The sequence below is a fragment of the Salmo trutta genome, chromosome 10 (assembly GCF_901001165.1).
Source record: "Salmo trutta chromosome 10, fSalTru1.1, whole genome shotgun sequence".
NCBI lineage: Eukaryota > Metazoa > Chordata > Actinopteri > Salmoniformes > Salmonidae > Salmo > Salmo trutta.
The window spans coordinates 28699427-28714082 of NC_042966.1; the positions used below are offsets into that span (position 1 = coordinate 28699427).

Sequence of the window (14656 nt, forward strand, 5' to 3'; positions counted from 1 at the left end):
GCTCGCCTACACTGACTGTTGCGTCGCACTCCCCCATCTGGCATAGACAAGACGCGGCGCGCCGAGAAACTGACGTGTTTTGCGCATTTCCTGCAGCAGCGTTTAGACGGTCGGGGGGGAGAAGAGGTAGGTCTGCAGGAAACCAAGAACAGCAACGGCGAGAGAACATCCTGGGAGGATAAGGAGCGAACAGAAACCAAGAAAACCACAACCTAGAGTCGACCGGCAACTATACATTGCTTGAGCTATTCACAAGTCGAGTAGCCTGTTTGGGAAACATCCCAAATGCACTGCAAGGAGGCAGGAGTCGCCCTATCTTCCAACAGTGGAATACGAGTGTTTCCAGAGCCTAGTGGAGTTGCCGAGGATAGATATCTTTGATAGATTTTGCTCTGTCGGGTTGCGGTTTGGGTAGGCTGTTGATATCCCAACTGCTGCATGGTCATATTTTTCCTGCGTATACGCTTCTCAATACGTGTATTTATTATATTCAAAAGAAAGGCTTTGTCTGGTTAAAACCCAAATGTGGATTATCATTGTGAAAACCGAAACTGTTAGAGAGCAAAAACAAGAACATTTATTGTCTCTGGACTGTTTCAAAACGACTGATAAGCATCCGATTGGTACGTGTGTGATAGAGTGACACTGGACGGCATTTTCCCCTTATATTCAAGTCACAACCTCTTGGAAAAACCATTCAATCCGTTGTCTTAATTTGAGGATTCAAACGCTACATAAAACTAGGCTAAATTATTTATGACCCGTTGAAGTGGCTGGGTTAAAGGAATATATTGTAAACAACCAGTCTTGTTCCAAAGCCCATTGAAGAGGATTACATCACCGCAATGGTGGTTTTCAATGGGTTATTGAAGATCAAGATTTGTGAGGCGTTGGACTTGAAACCGACGGCTTGGTCTCTCAGGCATGCGGTTGGCCCAAAAACACAGACTTTTCTCCTAGACACCTACATCGCACTAAACGTGGATGACTCGCGTGTGGGCCAAACCTCCACCAAACAGAAAACCAACAGCCCTGCGTGGAACGACGAGTTCGTTACGGAGGTGCATGACGGAAGGAAAATCGAACTGTCGGTTTTTCACGACGCGCCAATTGGATATGACGATTTCGTGGCTAACTGCATCATACAGTTTGAAGATATATTGCAGAATGGCAGTAAGCACTACGAGGAATGGGTAGGCTATGTCCCGTTATTATTTGGTGCTCCTTGCACATAGTGCCTTTTTACCAAGTAGTTTTCATCTCACCCTCAGCATCCTGATGCCTTTACGATTAGAATAAATTATACAAAGTCTCCATTATTATTTGGCAAAACAGTCTAGAGCTATAAATAATGTTACTTTATCATCATCAACAACACCATCCTCACAAAACCCCCTGGCTGGCATCCACCGTTAGTTTCCTGGTGCTTTGATACTTCTCTAGGCCACCGGTATCATCCCACGATCTGGACCCAGACAGATCCATAAGCATATAACCCTGTTTCGTAGGAACGGTGCAGAGGACGATGTAGGCCTGCATTCTGAGAAAAGCAACGTTTCCATGTCAAAAGCAACAGTGCGTTAAAATCCAATGTGGGATGACAAGGCCAGTCAGCTATGAGTCTCACTGACAGAGCTGCTTCTAAACCACTAACATAACTTGCAATTGATTGATCATTTGCATGTATTGGAAACCTTGATGCCCTTGAGATGGACACAGAGAAGAAAGTGCACACAGAGAAGTCTCTCTTTCACAGCCTTCCAGTTAAATACTGGAATCATGAGGTTTCCTTAAGGCCATATGCTCTCTTATAAGATAAGCAGCTGCAGACTCATTTGAGAAGACATGCAGCACATTAGGCTACACCTAATGAAGAGTTATGCACATGTGGTTTCTCAAAATCTTCAACCAAATGAGATTATCAATGCTATGTCCAACACACAATACATGCTGACATGTTTCTTGGATTATGAGGAGACTTTAACTTGGATCATGTGACATAGATTGGATCATGTGATCAACGTAGGCACACCTTCCTCTAGATTTTCACTATAGGAGAGAGGGTGAGCTTCACTAAGGAGGAATAGGTTATGTTTTTAGGAAACCTGTATATCCCTACAGTTTCCAGCCCCAGCCAAGGACATGCAAATATCAGCATCTGTCCTGACTACCACACTTCACATACACTGCCCAACATAACATAAACATCATAAATCCACCAAAACATAGTTAATAAATATGTAATTACAGTATTAGATTTAACTGTATGTGTTCAGTGCCCAGTTGACCACATACAGAAGAACTTCAGAGCTGTTCATATTAGGTCAATAAAAACAATGCTGATTGTACTAACATAGACAGGAACAAAAGCTTCAAATGATAAAATAATCTATTCTCCTCATTGCTGATAATCAGTGGTAAGATGGGTAACATGGACATATTATAATAAAGGGTATATTCACAGTAATACTGGGACTATTCATTGTCTTGTAGGCAATTATGTTCCTCAGGATGCCACCCAAATATATCATAACACTTTCCTTGTGAGGGAGGAACCTTTTCATAAATACTGGGTGGCTTTGCTCCTCTTGTGAGTAGTGTTTCCTTTCATGGCGAACCACTGACCCAGAACTAGAACGGCAAAACAACAACAAAAGGCGCAGGGCAGCACTCTGAAGCTGTTCTCCTGGCCTCGGCGTGGCAGTGGATCGGTGTGCTCTGTTCTCTACTGACAGACAGCCTCCACATACAGTACAGGCTGAAGAGGAATCTCTTGTCTTTGTTGTCAAGTTTATTTGTCATATGTACACAGTACAATGAAATGCTTACATGCAGGTTCACTCTTGACAGTTTGTCTGAGGCAGGCGGGAGTTTGGATTATTGATTAGACTCTATCAGGTCCATTATGGAGTGGAGGAGGTACAGTACACTGGACGGGCCTGGGAGGCTCACGGCAATAAGGGTTCTGTCTGTTTGGCTTGTCAGGCCAGGCTATGTCATCTGCTCACATGTCTGGCTGAGGAGGCTGTGCTTGGCTCATAGGGCTAAAGGCGCTTTGTGCTTGGCTGGATTGAAGGGTCCCAACTAAGTAGTTTGGAGATCGCCTCCCTGGTTGCAAAATGTCTGTTTAGTGGTGTTGGTGCTGAGAATTGGGTATGGATTCTAGATGGAGACTGTTTTCCTATTCTGACCTAAACAGCATTGCTCTCTGGGTCCTTTCTTTCCATCTCTCTTTGCTCCTATTGTATGTGCAGCTCCCGTGCACTTGCTTTCACCTTTACCACTCCTTTAATCTTTTACCTTTTCATTTCGCTTCTTTCTGAGGTCACGTCTCCATGATCTCAGAAAGAAGCCCCTCTCCTCTCCTCTCCTCTCTCCTCTCTCTCTCTCTCTCTCTCTCTCTCTCTCTCTCTCTCTCTCTCTCCTCTCTCTCTCTCTCTCTCTCCTCTCTGTCTCTCTCTGTCTCTCTCTCTCTCTCTCTGTCTGTCTCTCTCTCTCTCACACTCTCTCGCTCTCTCAAATTCAGATTGCTTTATTGGCATGAAATACAATTTGTAGATATTGCCAAAGCAGTATAGTGGTACAGCATTTCAGTAAATACAGTACAATGCAATGAGGATAATGAAATACAGTTAATATCAGTAGTAATAATAATAGTACATACAATCATGTATAGAGGTACAACACTACTGCTGTTGTATTGTGTAATCTTCGGTTGAAATATTTAATTAATTAAAAATAAGATTATAAAAAAATAATAATAATAGCTAATGTAAATGGATGATGATTATGCTATGTATTATTTATTTTATTTTTTATTTAACTATGCAAGTCAGTTAAGAACAAATTATTATTTACAATGACAGCCTACCAAAAGGCAAAAGGCCTCCTGCGGGGACGGAGGCCTGGGATTAAAAATAAAAAATAAATACAATATAAATATAGGACAAAACACACATCACAACAAGAGAGACAACACAACACTTCATAAAGAGAGACCTAAAAAAAAACATAGTGAGGCAGCAACACATGACAACACAGCATGGTAGCAACACAACATAACAACAACATGGTAGCAGCACAACATGGTACAAACATTGTTGGGCACAGACAACAGCACAAAGGGCAAGAAGGTAGAGACAACAATACATCACACAAAGCAGCCACACCTGTCAGTCAGAGTGTCCATGATTGAGTCTTTGAATGAAGAGATTGACCAAGTTGTATACAATGTACATACTTCAGGGAATTAATGGTCATGGTATGTCCCTCAGGCTATAATATAAATATCTGGCAGTAATATTTGCGCTTTCTTCCACACCAGAATAATTACAAGCTTTATGTCATTAGTAAATGCATATAAGTTGGGAATTGAGATCAATAAAATCAAAAAAATTGTATTTGTCACGTGCCGAATACAACAGGTGTAGTCCTTACCGTGAAATGCTTACTTCCAAGCCCTTAACCAACAATGCAGTTTTAAGAAAAATAAGAGTGAAGAACATCAGCACAACAGTTTTCAGCTGTGCTAACATAATTGCAAAAGGGTTTTCTAATGATCAATTAGCCTTTTAAAATTATAAACTTGGATTAGCTAACACAACGTGCCATTGGAACACAGGAGTGATGGTTGCTGGTAATGGGCATCTCTACGCCTATGTAGATATTCCATAAAAAATCAGCCGTTTCCAGCTACAATAGTCATTTACAACCTTAATAATGTCTACACTGTATTTCTGATCAATTTGATGTAATTTTAATGGACAAAAAATGTGCTTTTCTTTCAAAACAAGGACATTTCTAAGTGACCCCAAACTTTTGAACGGTAGTGTACATGTAGGTAGGAGTAAAGTGACTATGCATAGATAGTAACAGCGAGTAGCAGCAGCATAAAAAAGGGGGGGGGGGGGTCACTGCAAATAGTGCGGATAGCCATTTGATTAGCTGTTCAGCAGTCTTACGGCTTGGGGGTAGAAGCTGTTAAGGAGCCTTTTGGACCTAGACTTGGCGCTCCGGTTCAGCTTGCCGGGCGGTAGCAGAGAGAACAGTCTATGACTAGGGTGGCTGTAGTCTTTGGCAGTTTTTATGGCCTTCCTCAGATATTGCCTGGTATAGGGTTCCCGAGTGGCGCAGCGGTCTAAGGCACTGCATCTCAATGCTAGAGGCCTTTATCACTACAGACCCTGGTTCGATTTGAGGCTGTATCACAACCAGCCATTATTGGGAGTCCCATAGGGTGACACACAATTGGCCCAGCGTCGACCGGGTTAGGGTTTGGCCGGGGAGGCCGTCATTGTAAATAAGAATTTATTCTTAACTGACTTGCCTAGTTAAATAAAGGTTAAATAAATAAATAAATAATAATAGAGGTCCTGGATGGCAGGAAGCTTGGCCCCGGTGATGTACTGGGGCTTAAGCACTACCCTCTGTAGCGCATTGCGGAAGGAGGCCGAGCAGTTGCCATACCAGGCTGTGATGCAACCAGTCAGGATGCTCTTGATGGTGCAGCTGTAGAACTATTTGAGGACCCATGCCAAATATTTTCAGTCTACTGATGGGGAATAGGTGGTGTCGTGCCTTCTTCACAACTGTCTTGGTGTGTTTGGACCATGATAGTTTGTTGGTGATGTGGACACCAACGAACTGGAAGCTCTCAACCTGCTCCACTACAACCCGTCGATAAGAATGGGGGCGTGCGGCCCTCCTTTTCCTGTAGTCCACACCCCTCCTCCTTTTGTTGCCTACCCTTACCACCTGGGGGCGGCCCGTCAGGAAGTCCAGGATTCAGGTGCAGAGGGAGGGGTTTAGTCCCAGGGTCCTTAGCTTTGTGATGAGCTTTAAGGGCACTATGGTGTTGAACGCTGAGCTGTAGTCAAGGAACAGCATTCTCACGTAGGTGTTCTTTTTGTCCAGGTGAGAAAGGGCAGTGTGGAGTGCAATAGAGATTGCGTCGTCTGTGGATCTGTTGGGGCGGTACGCAAATTGGAGTGGGTCTAGGGTTTCTGGGATAATGGTGTTGATGTGAGCCATGACCAGCCTTTCAAAGCACTTCATGGCTACAGACGTGAGTGGTACTGGTCGGTAGTCATTTAGGCAGGTTACCTTGCTGTTCTTGGGCACAGAATTCACGTCCTGGTAATCCGTCTGGCCCTGCGGCCTTGTGACCTGTCTTACTCACATCGGCTACAGCGAGCACGATCACACAGTCGTCCGGAACAGCTGGTGCTCTCATGCATGCTTCAGTGTTGCTTGCCTTGAAGCACGCATAGAAGTAATTTAGCTCATATGGTAGGCTCGTGTCACTGGGCAGCTCACGACTGTTCTTCCCTTTGTAGTCCGTAATAGTTTGCAAGCCTTGCCACATCTGACGAGCGTCGGAGCCGGTGCAGTAGGATTCAATCTTAGTCCTGTATTGATGCTTTGCCTGTTTGATGGTTCTCCAGAGGGCATAGCGGGATTTCTTATAGAGGTCAACCAATTATGATTTTTCAACGCCGATACCGATTATTGGAGGACCGAAAAAGCTGATACCGATTAATCGGCCGATTATTTATTTATTTGTTTACTTATTTGTAAAAATGACAATTACAACAATACTGAATGAACACTTTTATTTGAACTTAATATAATACATCAATAAAATCAATTTAGCCTCAAATAAATAATGAAAGATGTTCAATTTGGTTTAAATAATGCAAAAACAAAGTGTTGGAGAAGAAAGTAAAAGTGCAATATGTGCCATGTAAAAAAGCTAACGTTTAAGTTCCTTGCTCAGAACATGAGAACATATGAAAGCTGGTGGTTCCTTTTAACATGAGTCTTCAATATTCCCAGGTAAGAAGTTTTAGGTTGTAGTTATTATAGGAATTATAGGACTATTTCTCTCTATACGATTTGTATTTCATATACCTTTGACTATTGGATTTTCTTATAGGCACTATAGTATTGCCAGTGTAACAGTATAGCTCCCGTCCCTCTCCTCGCCCCTACCTGGGCTCGAACCAGGGAACACATCGACAACAGCCACCCTCGAAGCATCGTTACCCATCGCTCCACAAAAGCCGCGGCCCTTGCATAGCAAGGGAAACAACTACTTCAGGGTCTCAGAGCGAGTGACGTCACCGATTTAAACACTATAATGCGCACCCCGCTAGCCATTTCACATCGGTTACAGCAGCCTAATCTCGGGAGTTGATAGGCTTGAAGTCATAAACAGCTCAATGCTTGAAGCACAGCGAAGAGCTGCTGGCAAATGCACAAAAGTGCTGTTTGAATGAATGCTTACGAGCCTGCTGCTGCCTACCACCGCTCAGTCAGACTGCTCTATCAAATATCAAATCATAGACTTAATTATAACATAATAACACACAGAAATACGAGCCTTAGGTCATTAATATGGTCAAATCCGGAAACTATCATTTCGAAAACAAAACGTTTATTCTTTCAGTGAAATACGGAACCGTTCCATATTTTATCTAACGGGTGGCATCCCTAAGTCTAAATATTGCTGTTACATTGCACAACCTTCAATGTTATGTCATAATTATGTACAATTCTGGCAAATTAATTACGGTCTTTGTTAGGAAGAAATGGTCTTCACACAGTTCGCAACGAGCCAGGCGGCCCAAACTGCTGCATATACCCTAACTCTGCTGGCACGGAATGCAAGAGAAGTGACACAATTTCCCAAGTTAAAATAAATTAATGTTAGCAGGCAATATTAACTAAATATGCAGGTTTAAAAATATATATTTGTTTATTGATTTTAAAGAAAAACATTGATGTTTATGGTTAGGTACATATTGGTGCAACGACAGTGCTTTTTTTGCGAATGCGCTTGTTAAATCATCACCCGTTTGGTGAAGTAGGCTGTGATTCGATGATAAATTAACAGGCACCGCATCGATTATATGCAACCCAGGACAAGCTAGATAAACTAGTAGTATCATCAACCATGTGTAGTTAACTAGTGATTATGTTAAGATTGATTGTTTTTTACAAGATAAGTTTAATGCTAGCTTGCAACTTACCTTGGCTTTTTGCTGCACTCGCGTAACAGGTAGTCAGCCTGCCACGCAGTCTCCTCATGGAGTGCAATGTAATCGGCCACAATCGGTGTCCAAAAGGCTGATTACCGATTGTTATGAAAACTTGAAATCGGCCCTAATTAAATCGGCCATTCCGATTAATCGGTCGACCTCTAATTTCTTATAAGTGTCCAGGTTAGAGTCCCGCTCCTTGAAGCGGCATCTTTACCCTTTAGCTCAGTGCGGATGTTGCCTGTAATCCATGGCTTCTGGTTGGGATATGTACGTACAATCAATGTGGGGACGACGTCATCGATGCACTTATTGATGAAGCCGGTGACTGATGTGGTATACTCCTCAATGCCATTGGATGAGTCCCGGAACATATTCCAGTCTGTGCTAGCAAAACAGTCCTGTAGCTTAGCCTTTGCATCATCTGACCACTTCCGTATTGAGCGAGTCACTGGTACTTCCTGCTTTAAATATTTATTTTAAAAAGATTGTGTTATTTGGAAGTATTTCTGACAGTAGAGGAAGAAGTGCATGTCTGTGTCTACTTCCCCTGTCATGCATGACCACATAGACACTCCTCTTTGGGTAGCCATGTCTTTTTGTGTCTCTCTTTTTCTATAGCTAGTTGGTTGTCACTGAACCTGTATTTGGTCAGGATCTGTCTCTGTTTTGTATCTCTGACAGAGCAGAGATATTTTAATTCCTGTAACAATTTTATTTCCCTGTGTGTTTAGATATTAAGGTTGTTTAGTGTTTTTAACAGCTGTCAAAGGGGACTCTTTTCAAGGTTCAGCTCTTGGGTTTTCAATGCTTTGAATTGTAAGGATGTTTTGGGGCTTAATTTCAATATAGTGATAAAATTAATGGGTTCTTTTTTATATTAAATTAAAGGGAATCTTCTGAGTTCCACTTTGCATGCATTATTTGGTACTTTCTTTGGGATAGCCTAGTGGCAGTAGGGTAGCAGGGTAGCCTAGTGGTTAGAGCGTTGGACTAGTAACTGCAAGGTTGCAAGTTCGAATTCCCCAGCTGACAAGGTACAAATCTGTCATTCTGCCCCTGAACAAGGCAGTTAACCCACTTTTTCTAGGCTGTCATTGAAAATAAGAATTTGTTCGTAACTGACTTGCCTAGTTAAATAAAGGTAAAATAAAAAAAATATTTAGGATAATTCTGTATGTAGATTTTCTATGGAGTTTGTCTTCCAAATCTTATTATCGTAATTACAGATTGGACCCCAAACCTCACTTCCGTATAGTGCAATTGGTAAAATTACAATATTGAATATTTTGCATTAGATTTGGATAGGAATATTCATTTGAGAATGTTCTTATGAAGTAAAATGTTTTGCTGACTTTTTCTTTTAGTGCATTCACTGCCAGACCAAATCCACCAGAAGCACTGATTTTTAGTCCCAGGTAGTTCAACATTGTTATTTCCTAATTTAAAGGAGTGTCTGCTGTATTCCCAAAGAATGTGCAGTTGTTCCTGTAGACCTTGCTCTGTTGGTGACAGTAGGACAAGGTCATCTGCGTAGAGCAGAAATCTGGGCTCCTCATCTTTGAGGGTGAATCCAGGGGCTGCAGATCGGTCCAAAAACACTGCTAGTTCGTTGATGTAGATGTTGAACAGGGTTGAACTTAAACTGCACCCTTGTCGCACCCCTCGCCCTTGTGCAAAAACATTGTTATTTAATTGTTCAGTTTAATACTAAACTCAGCAAAAAAGAAACGTCCTCTCACTGTCAATTGCGTTTATTTTCAGCAAACTCAACATGTGTAAATATTTCTATGAACATAACAAGATTCAACAACTGAGACATAAACTGAACAAATTCCACAGACATGTGACTAACAGAAATGGAATAATGTGTCCCTGAACAAAGAGGGGGTCAAAAGTAACAGTCAGTATCTGGTGTGGCCACCAGCTGCATTAAGTACTGCAGTGCATCTCCTCCTCGTGGACTGCACCAGATTTTCCAGTTCTTGCTGTGAGATGTTACCCCACTCTTCCACCAAGGCACCTGCAAGTTCCCGGACATTTCTGGGGGGAATGGCCCTGGCCCTCACCCTCCGATCCAACAGGTCCCAGACGTGCTCAATAGAATTGAGATCCTAAGCATGCCTAAGGCACGTTCACACAGATGAGCAGGGACCCTGGGCATCTTTCTTTTGGTGTTTTTCAGAGTCAGTAGAAAGGCCTCTTCAGTGTCCTAAGTTTTCATAGATGTGCTCAATGGGATTGAGATCCGGGCTCTTCGCTAGCCATGGCGGAACACTGACATTCCTGTCTTGCAGGAAATCACGCACAGAACAAGCATGACAATGCTGGTGGCATTGTCATGCTGGAGGGTCATGTCAGGATGAGCCTGCAGGAAGGATACCACATGAGGGAGGAGGATGTCTTCCCTGTAACGCACAGCGTTGAGATTGCCTGCAATGACAACAAGCTCAGTCCGATGATGCTGTGACACACCGCCCCAGACCATGACGGACCCTCCACCTCCAAATCGATCCCGCTCCAGAGTACAGGCCTCGGTGTAACACTCATTCCTTTGACGGTAAACGCGAATCCGACCATCACCCCTGGTGAGACAAAACCGCGACTCGTCAGTGAAGAACACTTTTTGCCAGTCTTGTCTGGTCCAGCAACGGTGGGTTTGTGCCCATATGTGACTTTGTTGCCGCTGATGTCTGGTGAGGACCTGCCTTACAACAGGTCTACAAGCCCTCAGTCCAGCCTCTCTCAGCCTATTGCGGACAGTCTGAGCACTGATGGAGGGATTGTGCGTTCCTGGTGTAACTCTGGAAGTTGTTGTTGCCATCCTGTACCTGTCCCGCAGGTGTGATGTTTGGATGTACCGATCCTGTGCAGGTGTTGTTACACGTGGGTATGCCACCGCGAGGACGATCAGCTGTCCGTCCTGTCTCCCTGTAGCGCCGTCTTAGGCGTCTCACAGTACGGACATTGAAATGTATTGCCCTGGCCACATCTGCAGTCCTCATGCCTCCTTGCAGCATGCCTAAGGCACGTTCACACAGATGAGCAGGGACCCTGGGCATCTTTCTTTTGGTGTTTTTCAGAGTCACTAGAAAGGCCTCTTTAGTGTCCTAAGTTTTCATAACTGTGACCTTAATTGCCTACCGTCTGTAAGCTGTTAGTGTCTTAACGACCGTTCCACAGGTGCATGCTCATTAATTGTTTATGGTTCATTGTACAAGCATGGGAAACAGTGTTTAAACCCTTTACAATGAAGATCTGTGAGGTTATTTGGATTTTTACGAATTATCTTTGAAAGACAGGGTCCTGAAAAAGGGACGTTTATTTTTTTGCTGAGTTTACATGTGTTGTTCAAGTAAATAGATTTTATGATGTCATATACTTTACCCCCAGTGCCGCTTTTGTGTGTATTGTAATATAATCCATCATGCCATATGGAATCAAAAGCATTCTTAAAATCAACAAGACATGCAAATACTTTTCCTCTGCTTTTCTGATGAACATGCTGGTTTATTAGTGTGTGTAATGTGTGTATGTGGTCTGTTGTTCTGTATTTGGGTAGGAAGCCCATTAGTGTTTTGCTGAGAGCTTTATGTTGTATGAGGAAGGTCTGTATTTGGTCATTGAGAATACAGCAGAACAGTTTTCCCATGTTACTGGTGACACATATTCCGCTAGAGTTATTAGGGTCTAATTTGTCACCTTTTTTATATATGAGCCACTGGTTCCAAATATCAGGGAAGTAGCCACTCTCCAAAACCAGGTTGAATAGTTTTAATGAGGCATCCTGCAGCTCAGGAGTAGTGTGTTTCAGCATTTCATTCCTGATGCTGTCAGGGCCACATACCTTTCCAAGTTTAAGGCTTTGTATTTTCTTCAAAAGTACAGCGGGTGTAATTTGGTAGTCAATTGGGTTCTGGATGTTTTTAATTGTGTGTTCTAGGAAGCTGAGTTTTTATTGCATATTTTGTGGGATTTAAAGTAAGGTCTTCTGATGGTATTATTGCATAGAGTTTCAAAATCATCTTTCCGTTTCTTCCATCTTAGGTTTTGTTTGTATTCTTTCAATGTTTCACAATTGGGTTGCGGAATGTGTCTATTCTGTGGTTGGTGATGCGTTCTATTTGTTAAAGATCTACATTTTTCTTTGTGAGATTACGTTCAGCATCAAACCATTTCTCTTTTTGAGGTTTCAAAATAAAAACTGTTTTCTCATTTGAATAAATGTGCTTTTGTGGCTGCTTTATGATAGATCTCATTTAATTTATTCACAGACAAATTTAAGTCAGGAAGGTTTGGGCTGAATGCACTTAAAAGGTCATTTCTGTGCAGTGCACTGCTGTGTTGAAGTGTGTTGCACTGTCAGGCACTCATCTGTATGTTTTATTTAGATGAACCATTGTACAGGGCTCTGTTTGTGTGGTCTTTGGGTGGAGAAGTCTTTTAAAAAATACATTAATCTGGCAGTGGTCAGACAATGGTGGCTGTGATCTGACAATCAATGCAGTAATGGGGGGGGGGGGGGGGGGGTCCAAGTCTGAGATTGCATAGTCGACAACACTGGTCCCAAGAGCTGAGCAGTAGGTGAACCTTCCCAAAGAATTCCCTGTAATCCTGCCATTAAGAAAATACAAACCTAAGGTTTGAGAGAGATGCACAAACTCCTTTCCATTTTTGTTCACTTCCTGGTCAGGTGCGGGTGTTTTTTCCAGCAGTTGATGTGACTGAGGATATAGAGTATTGTCTCTGTAACGTTCGTCGTTATAGAGGGACCAAGGCGCAGCGGAGGTTTGGTTCATCATCATTTTTATTAGAACGGTGAACCAGCAAAACAATAAACGATACCACGAACGAACAGCTTCACAGGCTACGAATAGCAATGCAAATACAATTCCCCACGAACAGCGTGGGGGAAAATGAACTTAAATGAGATCCCAATCAGAGACAACTAGCGACAGCTGTCTCTGATTGGGAAGACAGAAACCAACATAGAAATACTCCCCAATAGAGCCAACACAAGGCTCCAACGCAAAACAGAAAACAAACACAGGAAAACCACCCAACATAAACCACCCTGACCCAAAACACCTGAGTTCACCCGGTCAGGGCGTGACAGTATCCCCCCTCAACGGTGCGTACTCCCGGCGCACCAAACTTAAGTCTATTAGGGGGGGAATCCGGGTGGGCGCCTCACCCTCGGTGGAGGCTCTGGCCCCGGGCGTGTTCTCCCCCCCGCCTCCACCTTAGCCCTACCCCTCTGGCCCGGACTGGACCACTGTGGAGCGGCATGCCCAGGCTCTGGAGCGGAGCCGTCGCCCGGAACAGGATTGGGCACCGGTGGACCGGACCCGGGCCGTGCCGGACTGGGAACACGCACCACTGGTTTGGTGCGGGCAGCAGGGACGGGCCGGACAGGACTGGGGACACGCACCACTGACTTGGTGCGGGGAGCAGGGACGGGCCGGACAGGACTGGGGACACGCACCACTAACCTGGTGCGGGGAGCAGGAACGGGCCGGACAGGACTGGGGACACGCACCACTAACCTGGTGCGGGGAGCAGGAACGGGCCGGACAGGACTGGGGACACGCACCACTAACCTGGTGCGGGGAGCAGGGACGGGCCGGACAGGACTGGGGACACGCACCACTGACTTGGTGCGGGGAGCAGGAACGGGCCGGACAGGACTGGGGACACGCACCACTAACCTGGTGCGGGGAGCAGGGACGGGCCGGACAGGACTGGGGACACGCACCACTAACCTGGTGCGGGGAGCAGGAACGGGCCGGACAGGACTGGGGACACGCACCACTAACCTGGTGCGGGGAGCAGGAACGGGCCGGACAGGACTGGGGACACGCACCACTAACCTGGTGCGGGGAGCAGGAACGGGCCGGACAGGACTGGGGACACGCACCACTAACCTGGTGCGGGGAGCAGGAACGGGCCGGACAGGACTGGGGACACGCACCACTAACCTGGTGCGGGGAGCAGGAACGGGCCGGACAGGACTGGGGACACGCACCACTAACCTGGTGCGGGGAGCAGGGACGGGCCGGACAGGACTGGGGACACGCACCACTGACCTTGGTGCGGGGAGCAGGAACGGGCCGGACAGGACTGGGGACACGCACCACTAACCTGGTGCGGGGAGCAGGGACGGGCCGGACAGGACTGGGGACACGCACCACTAACCTGGTGCGGGGAGCAGGGATGGGCCGGACAGGACTGGGGACACGCACCACTAACCTGGTGCGGGGAGCAGGGACGGGCCAGACAGGACTGTGAACACGTACTGGTGCCCTGAAGCGTGGAGCCGGTTTAGCCACTCGTCCTGGCTGGATGCCCATCCTAGCACGGCATGTGCTGGGCATGTCCACCGGACGTACCGGGCTGTGCGGGCGCACTGGCGACACATCGCGCAACTCCGCTTCCCGTGGCCTGGAGCGGGGAGCAGGGACGGGCCGGACAGGACTGTGGACACGCACCGTGGGCTTGGTGCGGGGAGCAGGGACGGGCCAGACAGGACTGTGAACACGTATAGGTGACCTGTAGCGTGGAGCTGGTTTAGCCACTCGTCCCGGCTGGATTCCCATCTTAGCACGGCATGTGCTGGG

At 45.4% G+C, this 14656-nt stretch overlaps 1 protein-coding gene across 1 annotated transcript in view; it reads left to right on the forward strand.

Moving 5' to 3' along the window:
• LOC115201530 (protein kinase C epsilon type) overlaps positions 1-14656 on the forward strand; it is a 150908-nt gene continuing 136252 nt past the window's right edge. The window contains exon 1 of the mRNA XM_029765234.1: positions 1-1193. Coding sequence (XP_029621094.1) covers positions 846-1193 — 348 coding nt within the window. The 5' untranslated portion in view covers positions 1-845. The remainder of the gene's footprint in view (positions 1194-14656) is intronic.